Consider the following 24,234-nt stretch of genomic DNA (forward strand, 5'->3'; position numbering starts at 1 on the left):
AAATATAGTTATATATTATAATAACAAAACTGCGTGACAACTAGTAATATTCTTCATTTTATGTAGTAACATTTATAATCGACATGATTTGGCTGTGTCCCCACCCAAATCTCATCTTGAATTGTAGTTCCCATGAGAGGGACCCAGTGGGAGGTAGTTGAATCATGGGAGCGGTTTCCCCCATGCTATTCTCATGATAGTGAGTAAGTTCTTATGAGATCTGATGGTTTTAGAAGGGACTTCCTCCTCTGCTTAGATCTCATTCTCTCACCTGCCGCCATGTAAAGAAGGACGTGTTTGCTTCCCCTTCCACCAAGATTGTAAGTTTCCTGGGGCCTCTGCAGCCATGCTGAACTGTGAGTCAATTAAACCTCTTTCCTTTATAAATTTTCTTTCCTTTATTAAAAAAAAGATTTTCTCCTTTATAAAAAACTTCTTTCCTTTAGAAATACCCAGTCTTGGGTCTGTCTTCATAGCAGCATGAGAAGGAACTACTACAGTAAATTGGTACCAAGGGAGGAGGGGGCGCTGCTATAAGCATCCCCAAAAATGTGGAAGCGACTTTGGAACTTGGTAACAGGCAGACGTTGGAACAGTTTAGAGGATTCAGAAGAACATAGGAATATGTGGAAGAGTTTGGAACTTCCTAGAGACTTGGAGGGCTCAGAAGACAGGAAGATGTGAGAAAGTTTTGAACATCCTAGAAACTTGTTGAATGGCTTTAACCAAAATGCTAATAGTGATACGGACAATGAAGTCCAGGCTGAGGTGGTCCAAGATGGAGATGAGGAACTTGTTGAAAACTGGAGCAAACTGGACTCTTGCTATGTGTTAGCAAAGAGACTGGCAGCTTTTTCCCCTGCCCTAGAGATCTGTGGAACTTTGAACTTGAGAGCGATGATTTAGGGTATCTGGCAAAAGAAATTTCTAAGTGGCAAAGCATTCAAGCGGAAGCAGAACATAAAGGTTTGGAAAATTTGCAGACTGACAAAGCAATAGAAAAGAAAACCCCATTTTCTGGGGAGAATTTAAGCCCACTGCAGAAATTTGCATAAGTAACGAGGAGCTGAATGTTAATCACCAAGACAATGAAGAAAATGTCTCCAGAGCATATCAGAGACCTTCACCGCAGCCCGTCCCATTACAGGCCTGGAGACCCAGAAGGGAAAAATGCTTTGTGGCCTGGGCCCAGGGCCCCCCTCCTCTGTGCAGCCCTGGGACATGGTGCCCTGCATCCCAGCTGCTTCAGCTCCAGCCTTGGATAAAAGGGGCCAAGGTACAGCTCAGGCCATTGCTTCAGAGGGTGCAAGCCCAAACCTTGGCAGCTTCCACGTGGTTTGGTACTGCGGGTGCACAGAAGACAAGAATTAAAGTTGGAAACCTCTGCCTAGATTTCAGAGGATGTATGGAAATGCCTGGATGTCAGGCAGAAGTTTGATGCAGGGGCAAAGCCCTCATGGAGAACCTCTGCTAGGGCAGTACAGAAGGGAAATGTGGGGTTGGAGCCCCCACTGGGGCACTGCCTAGCTGACCTGTGAGAAGAGGGCCACTATCCTCCAGACCCCAGAATAGTAGATCCACTGATAGCTTGCACCACACACCTAGAAAAGCTGCAGGCACTCAGCACCAGCCTGTGAAAGCAGCCAGGAGGGGGGCTATATCCTTCAAACCCACAGAAGCAGAGCTGCCCAAGGCCATGGGAGCCCACCTCTTGCATCAGCATGACTTGGATGTGAGACATGGAGTCAAAGGAGATCATTTTGGAATTTTAAGGTTTAATAACTTTCCTATTGGAGTTTGGACTTGTGTGGGGCATGTAATTGCTTTGTTTTGGCCAATTTCTCTCATTTGGAACAGGTGTATTTACCCAATGCCTGTACCCCCATTGTATCTAGGAAGTAACCAACTTGCTTTTGATTTTACAGGCTTATAGGCTGAGGGACTTGCCTTGTTTCAGATGAGACTTCGGACTTGGACTTTTGGGTTAATGTTGGAGTGAATTAAGGCTTTAATGGACTGTTGGGAAGGCATGATTGTGTTTTGAAATGTGAGGACATGAGATTTTGGAGGGGCCAGGGGCAGAATGATACAGTTTGGCTGTGTGCCCATTCCAAATCTCATCTTGAATTTTAGTTTCCATAATTCCCCCGTGTTGTGGGAGGGACTCGGTAGGAGGTAACTGAATCATGGGGGTGGTTTCCCCCATACTGTTCTAGTGATAGTGAGTGAGTTCTCATGATATCTGATGGTTTAATAAGGGGCTTCCCTCCTCGCTCGGCTCTCATTCTTCTCTCTCCTGCTGCCTTTAAAGAAGGATGTGTTTGCTTCCCCTTCCATCATGATTGTAAGTTTCCTGAGGCCTCCCCAGCCCTGCAGAACAGTGAGTCAATTAAGCCTCTTTCCTTTATAAATTACCCAGTCTTGGGTATGTCCCTATAGCAGCGTAAGAATGGACTTATAAAATAATACTATTAATATTACAGTATTTTTGTGATGTGATGTATATTAAATTAGTTAGGATACCTGTAGGACTTTCTTATACTGTAAGTGAAACTCATACCTTAGTGTACCTTGAGGATACAGCTCTAAACCTGAGCTTTTTTTCTCCTCATAGTGTGAAATCTGGTGTAAAATTTTTAAAATCAGGATGTTTTTATATTCAGAATATTTAAAATTTTTATTTTATAATAAACTATAAGCAATATTTATACACATATTATTTCAAATGGTACAGGAAGATATAAAATATAAAATATCCCACCCGCTCCCCCGCCAGCTCCTGAATCACACAAGTCCCACTCTAATTGTAATCATTTGAAGCATTTCTGTTTTTATTTATTGGTTGATAAGTCCAAGGAATAGGCTATGATACTACGTTTTTTTGTTTTGTTTTGTTTTGTTTTTTTGAGACAGAGTCTCCCTCTGTCGCCCAAGCTGGAGTGCAGTGGCGCGATCTCGGCTCACTACAAAGCTCTGTCTCCCGGTTTCATGCCATTCTCCTGCCTCAGGCTCCCGAGTAGCTGGGACTACAGGCTCCCACCACCACGCCCAGCTACTTTTTTTGTATTTTTTTAGTAAAGAAGGGGTTTCACTGTGTTAGCCAGGATGATCTCGATCTCCTGACCTCGTGATCTGCCCGCCTCGGCCTCCCAAAGTGCTGGGATTACAGGTTTCAGCCACAGCAACCGGCCGATACTATGTTTTTAAATTTATCAACTTATAATATTGACTCCTTGCAATGTAAATACAGAATTTAACTCAAACTACCATCTCTCTTCTCCTTCCCATCAAACTCTGCTAATAAAAATTTTAATTTTATTTTTCCATTCCTCACCTTTATCTGATATAACCCCTATTTTAAAATCATTTCTCTACTTATATTTTATTTTTTAAAGAATTACTGAAGTAAAATTCAGTGTTCTTGTACAGTTCTGAGTTACAAAAAATGAATAAAGTTGTTTAACAATCATCACAGTTGAAATACAGAGAGTTTTATCACCCTCAAAAATTCCTCTGTGCTGACCCTTTGTTACTTTCTACCTCCATGCCAACCTGTGGCAACCACTGACCCGTTCTCTATCCCTATAATTTTGTCCTTTCAAGAATGCTATAGCAATGGATTCCTCCGTTTGTTTGTCCTTTTTTTTTTTTTTTTTTGTATAATAGTAGTTCATTGTATGGTTGTACCACAGTTTTTTGATCTATTCACCTTTTAAAGGACATTTGGATTGTTTCCAGTATTAAGTGATTGTGAATAAAGCCTCTAAAAACATTTGTATACGGGTTTTGCATGAACATAGGTTTTTATTTCACTTGGATAGTACCTAGGAGTGGGAGTGCTGGTTGTACCATACATTTATGTTTACATTTATGAAGAAACTATGGCTTCTTGTGTTTTATGCTGAAACTATGGCTTCTCGTGTTTTATGCTGAAACTATGGCTTCTTGTGTTTTATGCTCCCTGTGAGAAAACTGATGCCAGACTGATTCTTTTTCCCCTATCCTCTCCCTGGATGCTCTTAGTGACTTCTTCCCTCAGTTATTCTGAAATGAGATCGTGTCTATATACGAGTCTTTGGTTTCTCTTGGCACTCAGTAGGCCACATCAATATTGTGATTTTCTTCAGATAAAAGGATATTTTTTCCTATTTTTGATTATTTTCCTTGCCTCAGGCCCCAGTTGCATTTATCTCCCCTTCTGCAATTCTTAAGACAGATGTTCTGATTTCTTCTTTCCTCAGACATTGCTAAAGGCTTCTTAGCCTCAATCCTCTCATTCTCACACTCTCCACATCCTTCCCACCTCTTTTCCTGAAGCTACCTCATTCGCTCACATAGCCTCAGGTGATTATCTCAGGTATTGAAATCAAATGCCTTCAGGGGCTGGGCAAGTAATGTAAATATGTCAAGGCAAAGTATAATACAATAGGGGAAGGTGAATGCATTCACATTCTATTTTTTAAAAATTCTACGCTAACTAAATAATGCTTGTCATCAGAATGGATTAGGCCCAATGATATGATCCGGCCCACCTCTAAATCTATGCCCCCGAGTCTTGAATCTGTATCTCTAGCCTTAATTGTTCCACACAACAGCTCTAGATTCCATATTCTTGGATTTTTTTCCCCTTAATAATATTTTATTTATATTTATTTATTTGTCTAGGTCTCACTCTGTCACCTAGGCTGGAGTGTAGTGCTTCAATCTTGGCTCACTCCAGCCTTAATGCCCCAGGACCAAGTGATCCTCCCTCCTCAACCTCCTGAATAGCTGGGACTACAGGCTCACTCAGCTAATTTTTGTAGTTTTAGTAGAGAAGGGGTTTTGCCTTGTTGCCCGGTCTGGTCTCGAACTCCTGGGCTCAAGCAGTCTGCTTGGCTCAACCTCCCAAAGTGCTGAGATTACAGGTGTTAGCCACCATAACCAGCCCATAATAGTAATTTAATATAACTCTCATCTCACATAGAAGTCCAACCATCATAATTATCTTCATCTAAAAACTGCCCCCTCTTCAGAGTTGTGTGACTTCTATTAATGGCACTAACAGGCTGCTGGCCTTAGCCTAGAAACCTTGAAGTACTTTGCAAAGTTTCTATTTCCCATCATCTAAATTCTGTTGGAGAATACATGCCTCCGAGTGTTTCCTCTAAACATTTCTCACACCCGTTTCTTTTTGTTCCCATATGCCTCCACTCTCAAAATTCAGTGCCCTCTCCTGCTCATGCCTCCAGAGCCTGTTTTACTCCAGCTGGAATGTCTCTAATCTGTGTATCTGCTGGATTAACTTGGTTTCTCTCCTTACATTTTTCCTTCACTGTAAAACCAATTGCAAATAACCGGTCGGGGTGGTGGCTCACACCTGTAATCCCAGAACTTTGGGAGGTCCAGGTGGGTGGATCCCTTGAGCCTAGGAGTTCGAGACTAGCCTGGGCAACATGCAGAAACCCTATTTCTACAAAAAATACAAAAATTAATTGGGTGTCGTGGTGCACACTTGTGGTTCCAGCTACTCCGGGGGCTGAGGTGGCAGGATTGCTTGAGCCCAGAAAGTCGGGACTGTAGTGAGCTGTGATTGCATCACTTCACTCTAGTCTAGGCAGATTACAGATAATACTAAGTAACATTTTTAAAACAAAGAAATAGTATATTTATAATCTCATCCCACCATGCTGACTCAGCTCTTTTCTCCTCATTCTCTTTTATGTACACAACACACACCTTTTACACAGTCACAATGAGGAGGTCTATATTTACAATGGGTGTTCTACATTTTTCACAAAACTATTCTTGTGACTCATCCATGTAAAGATACAGTTTTTATTTTTTAATGGCTTAGCTTTATACCAAATTAATGTAGCACAGTTTACCTAATCATTTCTCTATTCCTGTACATTTAAGGCTGCTTCCACATTTTTGCTTTGCTGCTTTTACATATTAAACTGCCATGAATACACAGATTACTTTTTGATGCTGATAGAATAAGGGTGAAACATAAAAGGACACAGACAAATCTGTTTTAAAAATTACCAAGTATCAAAGGGATAAGAGCTGGAGTGAAGTACAGAGATTTTTAAATATATTTTCTTTTTCTGCCGCTCTTCCACTTCAAAACTTGCAGTGATGACACATTGTCTGTAGCATCAAACCCAAACTCTTCAGTCCCAATGTCAAGGCATCCTTCACCTGGTCCTGTCATTCACCAAGTACCTCCTCTGTAACGTGGCCCACTGTGGCAAAAAATCCTACAGGGTTCAAATCCTTTCTCTATCACTTTATCACTTTCTCTAGGCTTCCTTTTTCTTATCCCTATTTCTATTTTTTTTTTGAGATCGAGTCTCGCTCTTGTTGCCCAGGCTGGAGTGCAATGGTGCCATCTTGGCTCACTGCAACCTCCGCCTCCCAGGTTCAAGTGATTCTCCTGCCTCAGCCTCCTAAGTAGCTGGGATTACAGGCGCCCGCCACCACGTCTGCCTAATTTTTTGTATTTTTATTAGAGATGGGGTTTCATCATGTTGGCCAGGCTGGCCTCAAACTCCTGACCTCGGGTGATCCACCCGCCTCAGCCTCCCAAAGTGCTGGGATTACGGGCCCCTATTTCTTACAACAGGTGTAAAAAGTAAAGTAGAGGTTCCTCTTCAAAGAATTTCCTCCCCATTTAATTAGGAATAAATAGTAACTTGTCTTAGAAGCAAAATGTATTCAAAGACCTGTGCTCCTAAATATTTGCCCTGGCATGTTTATACTGGCCCAAGCAAGCATTAGGTCATAGCCTGTTCCTCTTCCTTATTTAAAAGTGTTTTTACCTTTCTCAGCATTCCACAAGTTACTTCCTCCTTCTTTGTTCTCCTCTACATTTACCTCTTTTATAAAGTTCTAACTTGCTAGCCAATCAGGTCAAACACAGAATGTGAGGTCCCGTTCCAGCCAGTAGAAACCGGACACAACAGTAAGGTGGACGCATCAAGTTATAAATGACCCTGTCTCCTTTGTTTGGTGTACTGTCGTGGAAAAACTCCTGGCAAGTGTACCCTTTCTGCAAGAAGTAAAAATGGCCTTACTAAATAAATTAAATTTATGTCCAAGTGCTATTTTCTTTACAGCACTGAAGAACAAACATTTCAAACACAGGGAAAACAGCAGCATCTTTCTTGTTGAGTGGCTGGGAAAATAAGAAAAACTTAACCTTTAGCAGGTATTTAGTACAAGGCCTGGAACACAGGAAGTTCTCTGTAAATATGAGTTATTATTATTTCTAGCTATTATTTGATCCTCCTCTTTGGACAGGCCAGAGCAAGTTACAAGGGTAAACATGGGGCCAGGGATTAAATAGTAAGGCACAGCCCAAGACTCCAAGTAATTGCAAAACGAGGACGTGGGTGAGGAGGACCAAGGAGAAGAAGCAGAAATGAGAGGAGGGGCTACCCAGAGCAGTCTCTATTAGGTGCTAGCTGTGTTATGTGTGTCTGGGTTCAAGGCAGAGGGTGAGTCAGGAAGCTGATGCTGCCTATATTCATGAGCCAAAGGCAGGGAATGTAACCCCGCAGTGGGTTCACTTTACCCACTGCCTAGATAGAGCTGATTTATCAAGACAGGGGAATTGCAATAGAGAAAGAGTAATTCACACAGAGCCGGCTGTGTGGGAGACTGGAGTTTTATTATTACTCATATCAGTCTCCCCAAGAATTTGGTGGCTGGAGTTTTTAAGGATAATTTGGTAGGTAGAGGGCCAGTGAGTTGGGAGTGCTAATTGGTCAGGTCGGAGATGAAATCATGGGGAGTTGAAGCTGTCCTTTTGTGCTAAGACAGTTCCTGGGTGGGGGCTACAAGACCATATGAGCCAGTTTATCAATCTGGGTGGTGCCAGCTGATTTATTGAGCGCGGAGTCTGCAAAATATCTCAAGCACTGATCTTAGATTTTATAATAGTGATTTTATCCCCAGGAGCAATTTGGGGAAGTTTAGAAACTTGCAGCCTCCAGCTGCGTGACTCCTAAAACATAATTTCTCATCTTCTAGCTAATTTGTTAGTCCTGCAAAGGCAGTCTAGTCCGCAGGCAGAAAGGGGGTTTGTTTTGGGAAAGGCCTGTTATCATCTTTGTTTCAAAGCTAAACTATAAACTAAGTTCCTCCCAAAGTTAGCTCAGCCTACATCTAGGATTGAACAAGGACAGCTTGAAGGTTAGAAGCAAGATGGTGTTAGTTAGGTCCGATCTCTTTCACTGTAGTAATTTTCTCAGTTATGGCTTTGCAAAGGCAGTTTCAGGAAGTTGTGGCCACAAAGGGCTAGTACTTGGCATTTTTTCAATAATCTACTGTGCAACAGGACCTGTGTCCAGCTGTGGATTTTGATTTACATAGAAATCAGAACCTAGACATGGAATCACCAGTATCAAGAATTAAACTTGATGCGGGCATCTGCCTTCAGAGACTGGTATTATTTATCATTTCGTGGCCAGGATTAAGGTTCTGGTGAAGTGGCATTGTTGTCTGGGGTAAATACTCGGGGTTTGCCGTCTCACGCCAAGGGAATTGAGGATGCGAACACAAGAAGTGGGTTTAGGAGCGGAGGTTTAATAGGCAAAAGAAAGAGAAAGGAGAATAGCTCTTTCTCTTGGGAGAGAGAGCAGGGGTGCCCAAATGGGACTTCTGGCCCATGCACATCCATGCATGGAGTGCACCGGATTTACAGACAGGCTTGAGGACCCGATTTACATAGGGCCCACAGACTGGTTGGAGCAGGTGTGACGTTTACATAGCCGCCCACCCTAATCTTATTATGCAAATGGCGTCTTTGCCTGGCCATGCCATGTTGTCTTCTCTTACTGTACACGTAGTTTGGCAAAGAGACGGGAAGATGGAGCAGCCATTTTGAACACGCCTAGTCCCCAGGTAGCCCCTTTCCTATTGGCACAACTCCCGGCACCCACCCGTGCAAGCATCTCGTTTGCCTTTCTATGTCTGCAGGTCGATTTTACAGGCTGCACTTTGTTAGAAAAGAAAATGATTTGGGGGCTGCTTTTCATTAAAAGGAAAACCTTACCGAGGACTTCATTACCCTCACTATCTGACTAAATAATTTCTTCTGAACTCCTATATATTGGGAGATGAGAAATAGAATAGAGGTGACAGATTAGAAAACTGACACAACCAGAGTTGGAGAATGACCATTAATCCCAGCACTTTGGGAGGCCAAGGCAGGCGGATCACGAGGTCAGGAGTTTGAGACCATCCTGGCTAACACAGTGAAACCCTGTCTCTACTAAAAATACAAAAAAATTAGCCGGGCGTGGTGGCAGGTGCCTGTAGTCCCAGCTACTCGGGAGGCTGAGGCAGGAGAATGGCGTGAACCCGGGAGGCAGAGCTTGCAGTGAGCCGAGATCGTGTCACTGCACTCCAGCCTGGGCGACAGAGCAAGACTCCATCTCAAAAAAAAAAGAAAAGAAATGAAGCATTTCCTGATATCACAAATGAGAGCTCCATGTTAATGACTTCTACAGCCTTGCCCAGTTTCATCTCTTCTGCTTGCACTGACTGTCATCACTCCCTACTCTGCCCGTCCAAGACCCACTCAGGCCCTCCATCCCAAGCCCCTCTCCAGTTCTGTAGCTCTCAAAAACCTTCTGTCTTCCCAATTCTCGGGGCATTTATACACTACATTATATACGTTGATGTCCAGCATGAGCTACCTTGTGAAATTCACTAATGCTTTTTGGTATCTGTCTCCCTAAATAGACTGATAGCTCCTGGAGAGCAAGGATTTCGTGCTTTTCCTGCTTGTCACTTGTACTGTAAAGCACAGTGGTGAAAGCATGGGTCTGTTCTGTTCACGCTTTTGGCTGTCAGTCTAAATTTATTGTTTTGAAGTGACTTTCTTTTGCTTATAGAACTTTCTGAGGTAAAGAAAGAATCACCAAGAGAAAGAGGCCTTGTTAATTCATTTATTGAATTTTTTTTTTTTAGAGATAAATCTTGCTCTGTCACCCTGGCTGGAGAGTAGTAGCTTGATCACAGCTCACTGCAGCCTCAAATTCCTGGGCTAAAGTGATCCTCCAGCCTCAGCCTCCTGAATAGCTGTAACTACAGGCATGAGCCACCATGCCTGGTTAGTTTTAAAAAAAATTTTTTTTTGTAGAGATGGGATCTTGCATCTGGCCTCAAGCAATCCTCCTGCCTCAGCCTCCCTAAGCACTGGGATTACAGGCGTAAGCTACCACACCTGGTCCCATTTATTAAAAACTTTAAAAAGCAATGTTAAATCACATATATGCTCATTAGAAGTTAAACAATGCGGATGTTGTATAAAGTAAAAGTTGCTAACCTCTTGCTCTGCCTCACCTTATAATCCCACCCACCCAAGGTAACAAATCAGTCCTGTTCTTTATTTCTCATTTAAATCTTAACATTGTCCTCATTCCGGAGTTTTAAGAGAAAAAGACAGGATAAATCCTGTGATTTAGAAACACAACAGAGAAAAATAGAACATGGTAGTTTTCCATTCAATTAAAGTTTTCTAAACCCACAAAGAGATAATGCGATTTAGCTATTGACCCAGAAGCTCGCGGATCTCTTATTTTCAAATAATTGATTATTCTAGGTTAATGAATTAAACCTAATAATAGTCAGAGTCCTAAGATTAAAAAAAAAAAAAAGAAAGAAAACTGGTTTGGGCTGGCCAGATTTGGAAAGAAGTCAGTTACCTGAATAAGGCTTTGTTGTTTACCTGTCTAACTTGCCCAGAAGGCTCTTCTCATCAGCATGATGTCTTTGCTTTGTGTATTCATCTGATTCAGCCCAGAATCAGTAATGAACAACTGCAAGTTCATTTCAGCAAGTCAGAGCTGTAAATGGCTAGAAGATAGTTACGAAATAGATAGCTTTGTATAAAGAACAATCCAGACTCTTGTTATTTTATTATACAGAGAATATATTTGCTAGCAGACAAAAGCATTATATAGCCCACAAAATACACTGTGTTGATTATAAGAATACTTCCAGCCCATTATTCAGTCCAGCAAGACTTTGAGTAAATAGATAAATCTGTGACTGTTTGTTCATTCTTCCATCCATCAAACATTCACTAGATATAGCAAATAAAGAAATCAGCCAGACACAGCCCCTGCTGTCAAGGAACTCAGAATCTAGTGGAGGAGATAGACTAAAAAATCAGTGGGTATAGCTATAATAGAGGTTCATGCAAGTTACCATATAAGTACAGTAGAAGATCACAGAGGAGGGGAAGATAAGCTGAATGCAGAGGGAGTCAGAACGTACATCTGGAGATGGGGATACCTGAGCTATGAGTCAGCCAGGTAGCCAAGGTGAGAAGTAGTCTAGACAAAGGGTTCAACTAAGTAGTAACACCACATGAGATAAAGTATGTTGCATCCACATTATTGGCTAGAATGATGGTTTCTTCACTGTATTTTTCACTTTTAAATCAGTTCAATTTGCAACATAAAGGCACAGTGAATGAATGTTACCCTACTTAGGACAAAGTCAGATGCCAAACTGAGTAAGGGGTGGTAGGAGTAGAAGGGGCACCTGTTCTATTGAGGCCTATCCGTGGAGAATATTGAAAGAGTTACAGATTCTTTCTTTCCAGTCCTTGGCCTCATCCGACCCTGGAGGTTTTCAGGTATGTGTAAGCAATTGCAGGACCTATGTAGTTCATAGATCAAATGGCCTTGTAGACTGTCACTAAAATTTTATTTGCCTTATATTTATACAGCTTGGATAGGATGTACCTTCATGAGGGCACTCTTGGTGCGTGATTGATGGCTCTTCAGACAAGATGTGCTAGCTTAATACTGGCCTTGGTCAAGTAAGAGAGGTGCACCTGATTTGTCTTGCTCTTAATGTCAGTGTTCTTGCAGCCTGTTCTGCACACTCTGTTCTTCAGTGTGTGTAAGTTTGTCTCTGAACAGCAAGAATTACCTGAAAGCAGTAGGACTGCCTGAGAAATGGAGCGATGCTTCCAAGTCTGTGTGTTTATGTTTGTTGCTCTGAACTGGCAGGTCTGAGATGGACTCAAATTAAATTTATAGACCCCAAGGGTTTCTGAGGAAGAAACAGGAACAATTAATTGTTCATTTTCCTCTTTTAGCCTGTAGTCTAACAATGATTTTAGGACTAAAATTTGATTTCAGCAAGAGTATGTACATATAGATGCTTGTTCATAACAACTCTGAAAATGTGGATTATATGTGTGATTTTAATGCATTCGTTGGAAATAATATTATTTTTCACAAAGTAAAAGCATCCATAATTTTGCTACAAGGAAGAGTATTTGCTTCCTCTCACACATTTTATTTAATAATTTTACTTCTTTAAAAGCAAAACAGCACACAATTTGAAAATGAAATTTCCCCAAAGTGTTCAGTTTGCTAATACGTTTTTCATTTTCTTCATTATGCTATAATGGAATGTTGCCATACTTTGAAATGTGCAATTTATCTCCCTAGAGGCAGCAGATGGTGTGACTAATCTGTCTTTTGGTACAGGATTTATCATGAGAGATGGCATCTAGGACTGCACGAAATGGGAGCCCTGCCCTCAAAAAGCAGTGACTCTCTTTATCATTATAACATTTAGGTACACTTTATTATTTTTAAATATGAAAAAACTTGCAAAAATGAAAAGGTTTTAGCACTTTAAAAAAAGTTCATTTTATGTAAGAAAATATTAGGTGGAAACTATTGAGTTATTTTAATTATATTTGCAAGTGTTTTCTACGCTGAATGTCTCATTGCTAGAAAACCCATTAACCTCTTGGGAAGGACGTGATTTTGTTAGGATTTCCACCCTAGTCTCTGCTCTACAGCTTTGAAAGCCTAGCATTCATTTTACATAGTAATATTGATTCACACTGTTACTGGAAAGGGATCCCGATCCAGACCCCAAGAGAGGGTTCTTGGATCTTGCATAGGAAAGAATTCAGGGTGAGTCCACAGAGTAAAGTGAAAGCAAGTTTATTAAGAAAGTAAAGGAGTAAAAGAATGGCTAGTCCATAGGAAGAGCAGCCTCTGAGGGCTGCTGGTTCCCCATTTTCATGGTTATTTCTAGATTATATCCTAAACCAGGGGTAGATTATTCGTACGTTTTCTGGGAAAGGGGTGGGCAATTTCCAGTACTGAACTTTTTCAGACCATATAGGGTAACTTCTGTACACTGCCATGGCATTTGTCCACTGTCACAGCACTGGTAGGAGTGTCTTTTAGCATGCTAATGCATGAGCAGTGAGGATGACCAGAGATTACTTTCATCGCCATCTTGGTTTTGGTGGGTTTTGGCAGGCTTCTTTACTACAACCTGTTTTATCAGCAAGGTCTTGATGACCTGTATCTTGTGCCAACCTCCTATCTCATCCTGTGACTTAGAATGCCTAACTTACTGGGAATGCAGCCCAGCAGGTCTCAGCCTTATTTTACTCAGACTCTATTCAAGATGCAGTTGCTCTGGTTCAAACACCTCTGACAACACTAACCAAACTTGTAGAAGACTGTTAGAAAATTAGAGTTCTGTTTTACTAATTTACAGGAAAAATACAACTTCAAGTAGATCTGGTAATTCTTTCCCTCTCGGTGAATTGCCATCAGAAGCCAGGTTATGATAGTAAGTTTGGTTAGTAGGAATAGACCACCCCTGTGTGGGGCTATGCCTACCTTTAGGACCTAATTCACATGTCGTGAGTCATGATGTCCTTGTTCCTGAACTGTCCTAAGAATTTTTTATTCTCTGGACATTTTTAGTCTGCTGCTAACTACTCCATTATATCATCTCTTAAAATAGAAGGGCTAATGAGCACTTAACTCCCAAACAGAAAATAGTTTTATATTGAGTGTAAACTCCAGGAGAATAGTGATTTTTCTGTAGCGCTGTAATCAATTAGCAATGTCTGCCACAGACAAGAAAAGAGAATGGTGGTAGCTTAAGTGACACACATTTGCTCACCCTAGTTTAAATCCCACCATTAGTATATGGACTCAAATAAGTACTCTGATTAATATTTAAGAACTGCATTCTGCATTCTTGGAAATTACTTGAGAACATGGTTTTAAAGCTGGAAGAAATCTTAATTTTCCCATTTCATGGTTTAGAAAACATTTATTTTGAGGGACTTACTGAAGTCAGAGAGCTAATAGGTAGTTGAGCAATAATTCAAGCCCATGGTCTCTGTCTCATGGTCCAGCACACTTTCTTTCTTTTATTTATTTTATTTTTATTTTTTTAAGAGATGGAGGTCTCACTATGTTGACCAGGCTGGTCTTGAACTCCTGACCTGAAGCAATCATCCCATCTCGGCCTCCCCAAGTATTAGGATTACAGGCGTGAGCCACTGCACATGGCCTCAGCACACTTTCTTATAAACCATAGTAATAAGTCTAAGAATTACAAACACTGATCATTTCATTTTTCAACTTAATTTGAGAAATCACTTTTGGCTGGTAGGACTGAGTATTTTATTATTTTAGGTCAGCAAAATAAACATGAGGATTATTATATAAACCTATGGTACTTAGCCTTAGTTGAACATTAGAATAATTTGGGAAGAGATTTTTTAAAATGCCCAGGCCTCTTACCAACCAATTAAATCAGAATCTCTGGGGTGGAGCAACAATTGTAGTTACTTTAAAAAATTTTCCAATGTGATTAAAATTTGCAGCCAGGATTGAAATCATTTATATCACAATTTGAAAATTTGTTCAAATGATTGAACACTTTGTGAATGCTTAGTCATTGTTGACATTATTCAGGTAAGTCTTAAAATAATCAATTTTTTATCAGCCAAAATCAGTCCTTCCATAAGACATCATAGAATTACAAATTGATTAGTAAATTGCTAAATAGTTTTCATTTCATGATTCTTAGTATAGGCATGGAATATAAAACTAGAAAAATAGCAATGATTGTGATGATAATGAAGAATTATCCTTAGTTTATGCCATGATAGAATAAAGAAAAATATTTCTTTTAATAGTTTTGGTAAAGTGTGTAAACATAATAATTTCAGATGAATGGAAACCTGGTGGTGAATAACTGCACTAGAATATTATGCAAGTACCCTTCCAGCTCAGGGAAATGTCTGCTGATAACAGGTTCAGTGATACATAGTTGTGTTTCATGGATCAGAAAATGGAAATTGCTGGAATGGAAACTTTTGTTTCTTTGCTACCCATTTATTCATAGTACTTAGAGTTTTGTGATTCTTTCTGCCGCTTAAATATAGCTAAACTTTGCCCCATGTATGTAGAGGAAGAGAATATTGCCCCAAATCCAAAGTAAAGAAAAACAGGTATTTATCTTTAAAATGAATTTTAGTATTTATTTGAATATTATTGATGTTTTGGAAATTCATAGTGCTTCAGAAATGAAGCCATAGTATAAAGGCCTTCAGGGCAAGAGATTACTGTCTTCCATGTTTCCTTAACTTCCCACCACTTTGCCCTATACTAGACTGTTTTAGCCACAGACCTTTGGTTTATCCTCTCTTTCAGTTCCCTGTCTCTCCCTTCCCACCTTATTCTCTAGTTTGCACTTTAAGAAGTTGGGGAGGGAATTCGTGCTTATGTTTTAAAAAGACTTTTCAGTGTGTAGAGCAGGATTGGGGAAAAAGCAGTTGCAGTGCTGCCTTGCACTCAAGAAAAAGCTGTAAGAATACTGGCCAACTGAAGGCGAGGAATTTGAAACAAGACTTTAAAATGCCACAGTTTGATTAAACATTTATAGATAATAAAAACTAAATGACGATCTCGTTATGAACTAAGACCTTCCTAGTTCTGATGAAGATAGATACTGTGTATAGCAAAAGAGCTGGCATTACAGAAGTCCTCTTATGGCACATAATTCAGAATTAGCATTCTTAAAGTTGATACTACGAAATGTCATTGAGGAAAGCTTTTTTTTTTTTTTAAATGTTACTCTTTGGATTGGCAGGTTATGACAAAACTACATTCATGTTACTTGAATACGTCTTTTGTCTAGTTTTACATGCTTTTTGACTTGTCTAGAAAATGACATATTGAGGTTTTCATTAGCTTTAACCAGGTGTGATTTTCTTATGGAAGTACCTTGGCAGGACTGCAGTTAAGGGGAATAAACCAGTGAAGCTCAGAAAGGCCATAGCCCTTCTTCAGATGGTAGCAATGAGCTGAAAGACTCATTAATCAACCGCAGAGTCACAGGTGTGATGGCTTGCCTACAAACTGCCAACAGACTGTGAAAGTCACATCCAACAGGCTAAATTGTCAAACTAGACCCATCCATAAACATTTTAACACAGCAAAATTCCGCCTCTTTTGTCTTTAAGATGTGATTTTTAAATATTACATTTCCTCCAAACTTCTATAAAATGTTGTTTATTTTGTTTTATACAACTTGAATTTCTTGAAAAAGAATCAGATTTGGCATTGTTTTTCTTTCATAAAAATTTGTATTCATCTCTATTTTTTTTTTTTTTATTATACTTTAAGTTTTAGGGTACATGTGCACATTGTGCAGGTTAGTTACATATGTATACATGTGCCATGCTGGTGCGCTGCACCCACTAACTCGTCATCTAGCATTAGGTATATCTCCCAATGCTATCCCTCCCCCCTCCCCCCTCCCTCATCTCTATTTTTTATTTGATTTTTTTCTTATGCTTATTTACTCTCCTTTATTCTAAAAACCTTTTCTCCTGCACTACATGAAAGGCTTGAGGATGGAATTTACCTCTGTCAAAGTTTTATCAGTTGGGGAAAAACCACTTTTAACATGTGTGTTAGCTTGAGTTTTACCACTCAGAAGGATTTCATTCATAAGGAAATGTCTGTAGGTGCGTTTTAACCGAAGGACTGTATTGTAATCTACTTTTTTTAACGAAAAGAAATTCTCTACTTCAAGTTACCTGTGTGGTTCTTTGTCTTTTTCTTTCGAGCTCTCTAAGGATTCAACATTGTTGTATGTTTATTTTTTTTAAATTTGGTACATCACAGCTGGGCGCAGTGGCTCACGCCTGTAATCCCAGCACTTTGGGAGGCCGAGGCTGGTGGATCACGAGGTCAGGAGATTGAGACCATACTGGCCAACGTGGTGAAACCCTGTCTGTACTGAAAATACAAAAATTAGCTGGGTGTGGTGGTGCGCACCTGTAGTCCCAGCTACTCAGGAGGCTGATGCAGGAGAATCTCTTGAACCCGGGAGGCGGAGGTTGCAGTGAGCCAAGATCACACCATTGTACTCCAGCCTGGGAGACAGAGCAAGACTCCGTCTCAAAAAAAAATTGGTACATCACTAAAGAAATCAAGTTAAACCTTAAGTTTGATGTGTATTTTTGTCTGGAGTCCCATGACAAAATGAAATTTTCAAATGAATATGTAGTTCATGTGTTTTTTTTGTCTTTTTGTTTTTTTTGAGACAGAGTCTGGCTCTGTTGCCCAGGCTGGAGTCTGGTGGCGCAATCTCGGCTCACTGCAAGTCCGCCTCCCGGGTTCACGCCATTCTCCTGCCTCAGCCTCCCGAGTAGCTGGGACTACAGGCGCCCGCGACCACACCAGGCTAATTTTTTTTTTTTTTTTTTTTTTGTATTTTTAGTAGAGACAGGGTTTCACCATGTTAGCCAGGAGGGTCTCAATCTCCTGACCTCGTGATCCGCCCACCTCGGCCTCCCAAAGTGCTGGGATTACAGGCATGAGCCACTGCTCCCGGCTGTAGTTCATGTTTTAAGGATGATTTCAGTGAAATAGTAAAATATATGTGTAACTCCTGCAGTAACTTGTAGTTTTGCTTTTTGCACAACTGGAAGCTAATACCTAAGACCAAATGATTTATATATTTTCTAACTGAAGGTTCATCTTATTAATTTTTAAAACATTGAATAAGTACATTGGTGCTCATCAAACAGAGGAAATAGAATTAAGCATGATGCAATGATAAATTATTTGGGTTTTCTAGGACCTTGCCTCTCAGAGCTTCTTCCATTGGAAAGGCAGAATCTTGGGCCCCACCCAAGACCTACTGAATGAAAATCTGCTTCCCAACCAGATACTCAAGTGATTCATGTGCATATTAAGGTTTGAGAAGCACTGAGTTAAAGTGAGTTGGACAATTCTTTTCTCTTACTAGTTTTCACCTACTATTTAAATCTCATCCCAGCAAATACCATTATAATGAAAGTTCAGTTTTAACAAACATACCTAAACCATATTTCTCTAAATAAGCAATATCAAGTGCAATGAACACCAACTTGACAATAGTATTAAAACACCCTAATAAAATTGTTTGAGGTGAGATTTGATCTCTTAAATGCAACTAAGTGAACCTTAAATACAAGGTCAATGATATTGTACCAAATCATCTATTTAGTAAGTCTACATGTATGACCCTAGTATAAGAAAAGACAGAGTGTACAAAAAATTGTAAGGCATAATCTTTTAATAAAAAAACTTACAAATCATATTTTTGAGGACTAAGCTCTGATTTTTTTATTTTGCTCAAATTCCTATCTAACGGGTCTGGGGAATCATGGCCTGCAAACCATAAATTCTCATCAGATGGGTTTTATTTAACTCTATATATCGTGACTTACTTTCCAATCTCACTCAGCATAACATTACATGACAAAGAAGAAAATAAAAATATTTTACCCCCAAACATGTTTCTTTGCTGTATTTTGAAAAGGTCCTGCAAAGCCGTCCTTTGTGGGGGAAAATTTGCATCTGTAAAGAACCTCTATTAACATAGCTAGATCTTTTTCTTCCAGGCCCTCCCAATCCTGAAGAGATTAACTGAGAGCCTAGCACCTCTTAAAGGTCTGAATAGGAAACATTTGTCATCCATTGTCTCTAAGGGCAGCCACTATGAGACATCAAAAGAACTTTGGCCTCCACAATTTTTTATCTTAATGTGAACATTTCCTTTCTATTAATCCCAGGTCTTTAGACAAACTCAAACAATTGTCAAGCAGAAAATATTTAAATTTACCTATAGCGTGGAAGCCTGCCTCCATGCCCCGCTTCGAATTGTCCCACCCTTCTGGACCAAACCAATGTATTTCTCACATGTATTCGATTGATGTCTCATGCCTCCCTAAAATATATAAAAACAAGCTGCACCCCAACCACCTTGGGCACATGTTCCCAGGACCTCCTGAGGGCTGTGTCATGGGCCATGGTCACTTCTATTTGGCTCAGAATAAATCTCTTCAAATATTTTACAGAGTTTGACTCTTTTCGTTGAGATTTTTATACACTGTAAGACAGTTTGATTATGAAGCTCTAAAATTCTTCCATGGCCTCAACTTATTTTTCATATTTTAAGATTGAAAAAGACAGAAACATTCTTCAAAATAGCAGGACTTGACAATGTCCCTTATGAAGTTTATTACCTGAATTAAATGTTTTCCTTCATAGGCTATTCTGATTACAGCGTAAGCTAAATAAAATATGTCATGTTTTCTTATTTTTTTTTCAAGTTATTTCTCTGTCCCTTGGAAAAAATACAAATAAATATTTAGACTAAATAGACTCTGGAACATCAAAAAGGAGATAGAAATGACAATTTATACCCTTAAGGAAGTAGTCATACCTTAATTCACATTCCTTGTCAATCTCTGTTTTGCCAAAATACTATTAAATTATATATAATAAATTTCATAAAATATTCTGATTACTAATCCATATTAACCTTAAATTCATATTGAAACACTACTTTAAGGAAATGTTGGAGAGAGGATGGGAGGTTATGACAAGAAATTAATAGGAAGTTTATCTGTGGCCCACTTAATGGTAGCTAAATAAAATTGAGCAAACTCTGATATTTCTACAATGTTGTATATGGCCAATGTTCTCCTGGGAATTCTTGGTAGGAAAGTATCAAGCCGATTTACTCTAGTTGTGTACTTGCACGGAGAAAGCCCTCAATAACTACTTATGTTGATTTGAAAACAGTTGAAAGATTAGTAGCAATACAGAAATTTAATAGAAAGGGAATGGGAAGAATGAACATTGTACACTGAGAATTTGCTGTATTACTAAAAATTATATCACATCTGCAGTTCTTACTTAACTGACTATATTTGATGGAGAACAGTAAAAATACTATGTAATAGATTACAAAGTAAATAATAATATAATGATAAAGGTTAAAACATATATATTTGGAATTTTGCATTTACATATGATATTCTATGCTCATATTAATCTCAAGACATTTGATTATCATATCCTCATCGGTGTCCCTGCCCCCGACCATTTTGCTGTACATCAGTGCATAACTTTTAGCAACTATTCTCCTGTGGTCAAAGACTAGAAAGAGCTATCATTTCATGGCCTCATTTCACGTAGAATATATAACTGAATTATCAGCTTCATTTTGATGGAAATATGTATAAGAAGATATTGTCATTGAAATCATCAAAAAATATGCCTTGAAGTGAATCTAATGGCCATTTATTTTTTATCTATACTGTTAGTGGTAAATAATTTTCAGTTATGCTTTAACTTAGTAATTATATACCCCCCAAAATAATATGGAAATGTTCCCTTTAATTGTCATAATAAAAACTCTGAGACCTGCATTTAAATACATCTAGACTCTTTCCAGTAAAGTGTTAATGAAATTAACAGTAAAAAGGTATCATGAATTCTACTGGGATAATTACATGGGTAATTTAACAGTAGATTTGGATAAAACTGGAAGCATTTGTATGATACCCAGTAAAACCTCTGTAAATGGTATGTAGAAAATTGAAGACTTCATATTGTCTTTTGGATACAAAGAGAATCTTTTAAAATGTTAAGTAGAAGTAGTTGTTAAAAGGTAAATTTTTGCTTTCATTATTCTAATAAATAGTTTTTTTTTTTTAAAGTAGCTAATTGTTGTTTCCTGGCTTTATTGTCCTTTTGAACTTTTATTTTTTTGACAATGTTTCCTGTAAGATTTTTATTTATTTTATTTTTATTTTTCCATAAGTTATTGGGGTACAGGTGTATTTGGTTACATGAGTAAGTTCTTTAGCAGTGATTTGTGAGATTTTGGTGCACGCATCACCCGAGCAGTATGCACTGCACCATGTTTGTAGTCTTGTAGCCCTCACCCCCCTCCCACTCTTCCCCCCAAGTCCCCAAAGTCCATTGCATCATTCTTATGCCTTCGCATCCTCATAGCTTAGCTCCCACATATCAGGGAGAACATACCATGTTTGGTTTTCTATTCCTGAGTTACTTCACTTAGAATAATAGTCTCCAATCTCATCCAGGTCACTGCAAATGCTGTTAATTCATTCCTTTTTATGGCTGCATAGTATTTCATCGTATGTATATATGTATACTACAGTTTCTTTATCCACTCGTTGATTGATGGGCATTTGGGTTGGCTCCATGATTTTGCAATTGTGAATTGTGCTGCTATAAACATGCGTGTGCAAGTGTCTTTTTCGAATAACGACTTTTTTCCCTCTGGGTAGATATACAGTAGTGGGATTGCTGGATCAAATGGTAGTCCTACTTTTAGTTCTTTAAGGAATCTCCACACTGTTTTCCATAGTAGCTGTACTAGTTTACATTCCCACCAGCAGTGTAGAAGTGTTCCCTGTTCACTGCATCCATGCCAGCATCTACTGTTTTTTGATTTTTTTATTATAGTCATTCTTGCAGGAGTGAGGTGGAATCACATTGTGGTTTTGATTTGTATTTCCCTGATCGTTAGTGATGTTGAGCATTTTCTCATATGTTTGTTGGCCATTTGTAGATCTTCTTTTGAGGATTGTCGTTTATGTCCTTAGCCCGCTTTTTGATGGGATTGTTTGTTTTGTTCTTGCTGATTTGTTTGAGTTCTTTGTAAATTCTGGATATGAGTCCTTTGTCAGATGTATAGATTGTGAAGATTTCCTCCCACTCTGTGGGTTGTCTGTTTGCTGTTTCTTTTGCCATGCAAAAGCTCTTTAGTTTAATTAAGTCCCAGCTATTTATCTTTGTTTTTATTGCATTTGCTTCTGGGTTCTTGATCACGAAATCCTTGCCTAAGCCAGTGTCCAGAAGGGTTTTTTCCAATGTTATCTTCTAGAATTTTTATAGTCTCAGATCTTAGGTTTATGTGCTTAATCCATCTTGAGTTGATTTTTGTATAAGGTGAGAGATGAGAATCCAGTTTCATTCTCCTACATGTGGCTAGCCAATTATCCCAGCACCATTTATTGAAAAGGGTGTCCTTTCCCCACTTTATATTTTTGTTTGCTTTGTCGAAAATCAGTTGGCTTTATTTCTGGGTTATTTATTCTGTTCCATTGGGCTATGTGCCTATTTTTGTACCAGTACCATGCTGTTTTGATGACTATGGCCTTCTAGTATAGTTTGAAATCAGGTAGTGTGATGCCTCCAGATTAGTTCTTTTTGGTTAGTCTTGCTTTGGCTATGCAGGCTCTTTTAGGGTTCCATATGAATTTTAGAATTGTTTTTTCTAATTCTGTGAAGAATGATGGTGGTATTTTGATGTGGATTGCATTGAATTTGGAGATTTCTTTTGGCAGTATAGTCACTTTCACAAAATTGATTCTACCCATCTATGAGCATGGGATGTGTTTCCATTTGTTCATGTCATCCATTATTTCTTTCAGCAGTGTTTTGTAGTTTTCCTTGTAGAGGTCTTTCAACTCCCTGGTTAGGTGTATTCCTAAGTGGTGTTTTTTTTTTTGTTGTTGTTGTTGTTGTTTCAGCTATTGTAAAAGTGGTTGAGTTCTTGATCTGATTCTCCACTTGGTCACTGCTGGTGTATAGAAGAGCTACTGATTTGTGTACATTAATCTTGTATCCAGAAACTTTGCTGAACTCTTTTATCAGCTCTAGGAGCTTTCTGGAGGAGTCCTTAGGGTTTTCAAGGTAAATAATCCTATCATCAGCAAACTGATGTGACTGTTTGACCTCCTCTTAACCCATTTGGATGCCTTTTATTTCTTTCTCTTGTCTGGATTGCTCTGGCTAGGACTTCCAGTACTACATTGAAGAGGAGTGGTAAGAGTGGGCATCCTTCAGGAGGCTGAGGCAGGAGAATCACTTGAATCTGTGAGGCAGAGGTTGCAGTGAGCCAGGATCATGCCATTGCACTCCAGCCTGGGCAACAAGAGCAAGACTCCATCTCAAAAAAAAAAAAAAAAAAAAAAGGGTGGACATCCTTGTCTTGTTCCAGTTCTCAGAGGGAATGCTTTCTACTTTTCCCCATTCAGTATTATGTTGGCTGTGGGTTTGTCATAGATGGCTTTTATTACATTAAGGTATGTCCCTTGTATGCTGATTTTGCTGAGAGTTTTAATCATAAAAGATGCTGGATTTTGTCAAATGCTGTTTCTGCATCTATTAAGATGATCATATGATTATTGTTTTTAATTCTGTTTATGTTGTGTCACATTTATCGACTTGTGTATGTTAAACCATCCCTGCATCCCTGGTATGAAACCCACTTCATCATGGTGGATTATCTTTTTGATATGTTGTTGGATTCGGTTAGCTAATATTTTGTTAAAGATTTTAGCATCCATGTTCATCAAGGATATCAGTCTGTAGTTTTCTTTTTTGGTTATGTCCTTTCCTGGTTTCAGTATTAGGGTGATGCTGGCTTCATAGAATGAATCAGGGAGGGTTCCTTCTTCCCCTATCTTGTGGAATAGTGTCAAAAGGATTGGTACCAATTCTTCTTTGAATATCTGATAGAATTCTGCTGTGAATCTGTCTGGTCCTAGACTCTTTTTTGTTGATAATTTTTAAATTACTATTTCAATCTCGCTGCTCGTTATTGGTCTGTTCAGAGTATCTCATTCTTCCTGATTTAAGCTAGGAGGGTTGTATTTTTCCAGGAATTTATCCATCTCTTCTAGGTTTCCTAGTTTATGTGCATAAAGGTGTTCATAGTAGCCTTGAATGATCTTTTGTATTTCAGTGGTGTCAGTTGTAATATCTCCTGTTTCGTTTCTTAGTGAGGTTATTTGGATTTTCTCTCTTCTTTTCTTGGTTAATCTTGCCAGTGGTCTATCTATTTTATTTATCTTTTCAAAGAACCAGCTTTTTGTTTCATTATCTTTTGTATTTCTTTGTTCCAGTTTCATTTAGTTCTGCTCTGATCTTGGTTATTTCCTTTTTCTGCTGGGTTTGGGTTTGGTTTGTTCTTGTTTCTCTAGTTCCTTGAGGTGTGACCTTGGAGTGTCAGTTTTTACTCTTTCAGTCTTTTTGATGTAGGCGTTTAGGGCTATGAACTTTCCTCTTAGCA

At 39.1% G+C, this 24,234-nt stretch overlaps 1 protein-coding gene across 16 annotated transcripts in view; it reads left to right on the forward strand.

Annotated features, from left to right (window-relative positions):
- Nucleotides 1–24,234, forward strand: part of KIAA0825 — a 462,961-nt gene that overhangs the window by 238,714 nt on the left and 200,013 nt on the right. For 2 of the 16 annotated variants that reach the window (XM_063810212.1, XM_054684976.2), the window contains one exon: nucleotides 17,932–18,598. The exons of the other annotated variants lie outside the window; for them this stretch is intronic. In XM_063810212.1, the coding sequence (XP_063666282.1) occupies nucleotides 17,932–17,998 (67 nt within the window). In that variant the 3' untranslated portion in view covers nucleotides 17,999–18,598. Of the gene's footprint in view, nucleotides 1–17,931; nucleotides 18,599–24,234 lie in introns of those variants that run through there. 16 annotated transcript variants of the gene reach the window in all.

This window comes from Pan troglodytes, chromosome 4, assembly GCF_028858775.2.
Source record: "Pan troglodytes isolate AG18354 chromosome 4, NHGRI_mPanTro3-v2.0_pri, whole genome shotgun sequence".
Taxonomy (NCBI): Eukaryota; Metazoa; Chordata; class Mammalia; order Primates; family Hominidae; genus Pan; species Pan troglodytes.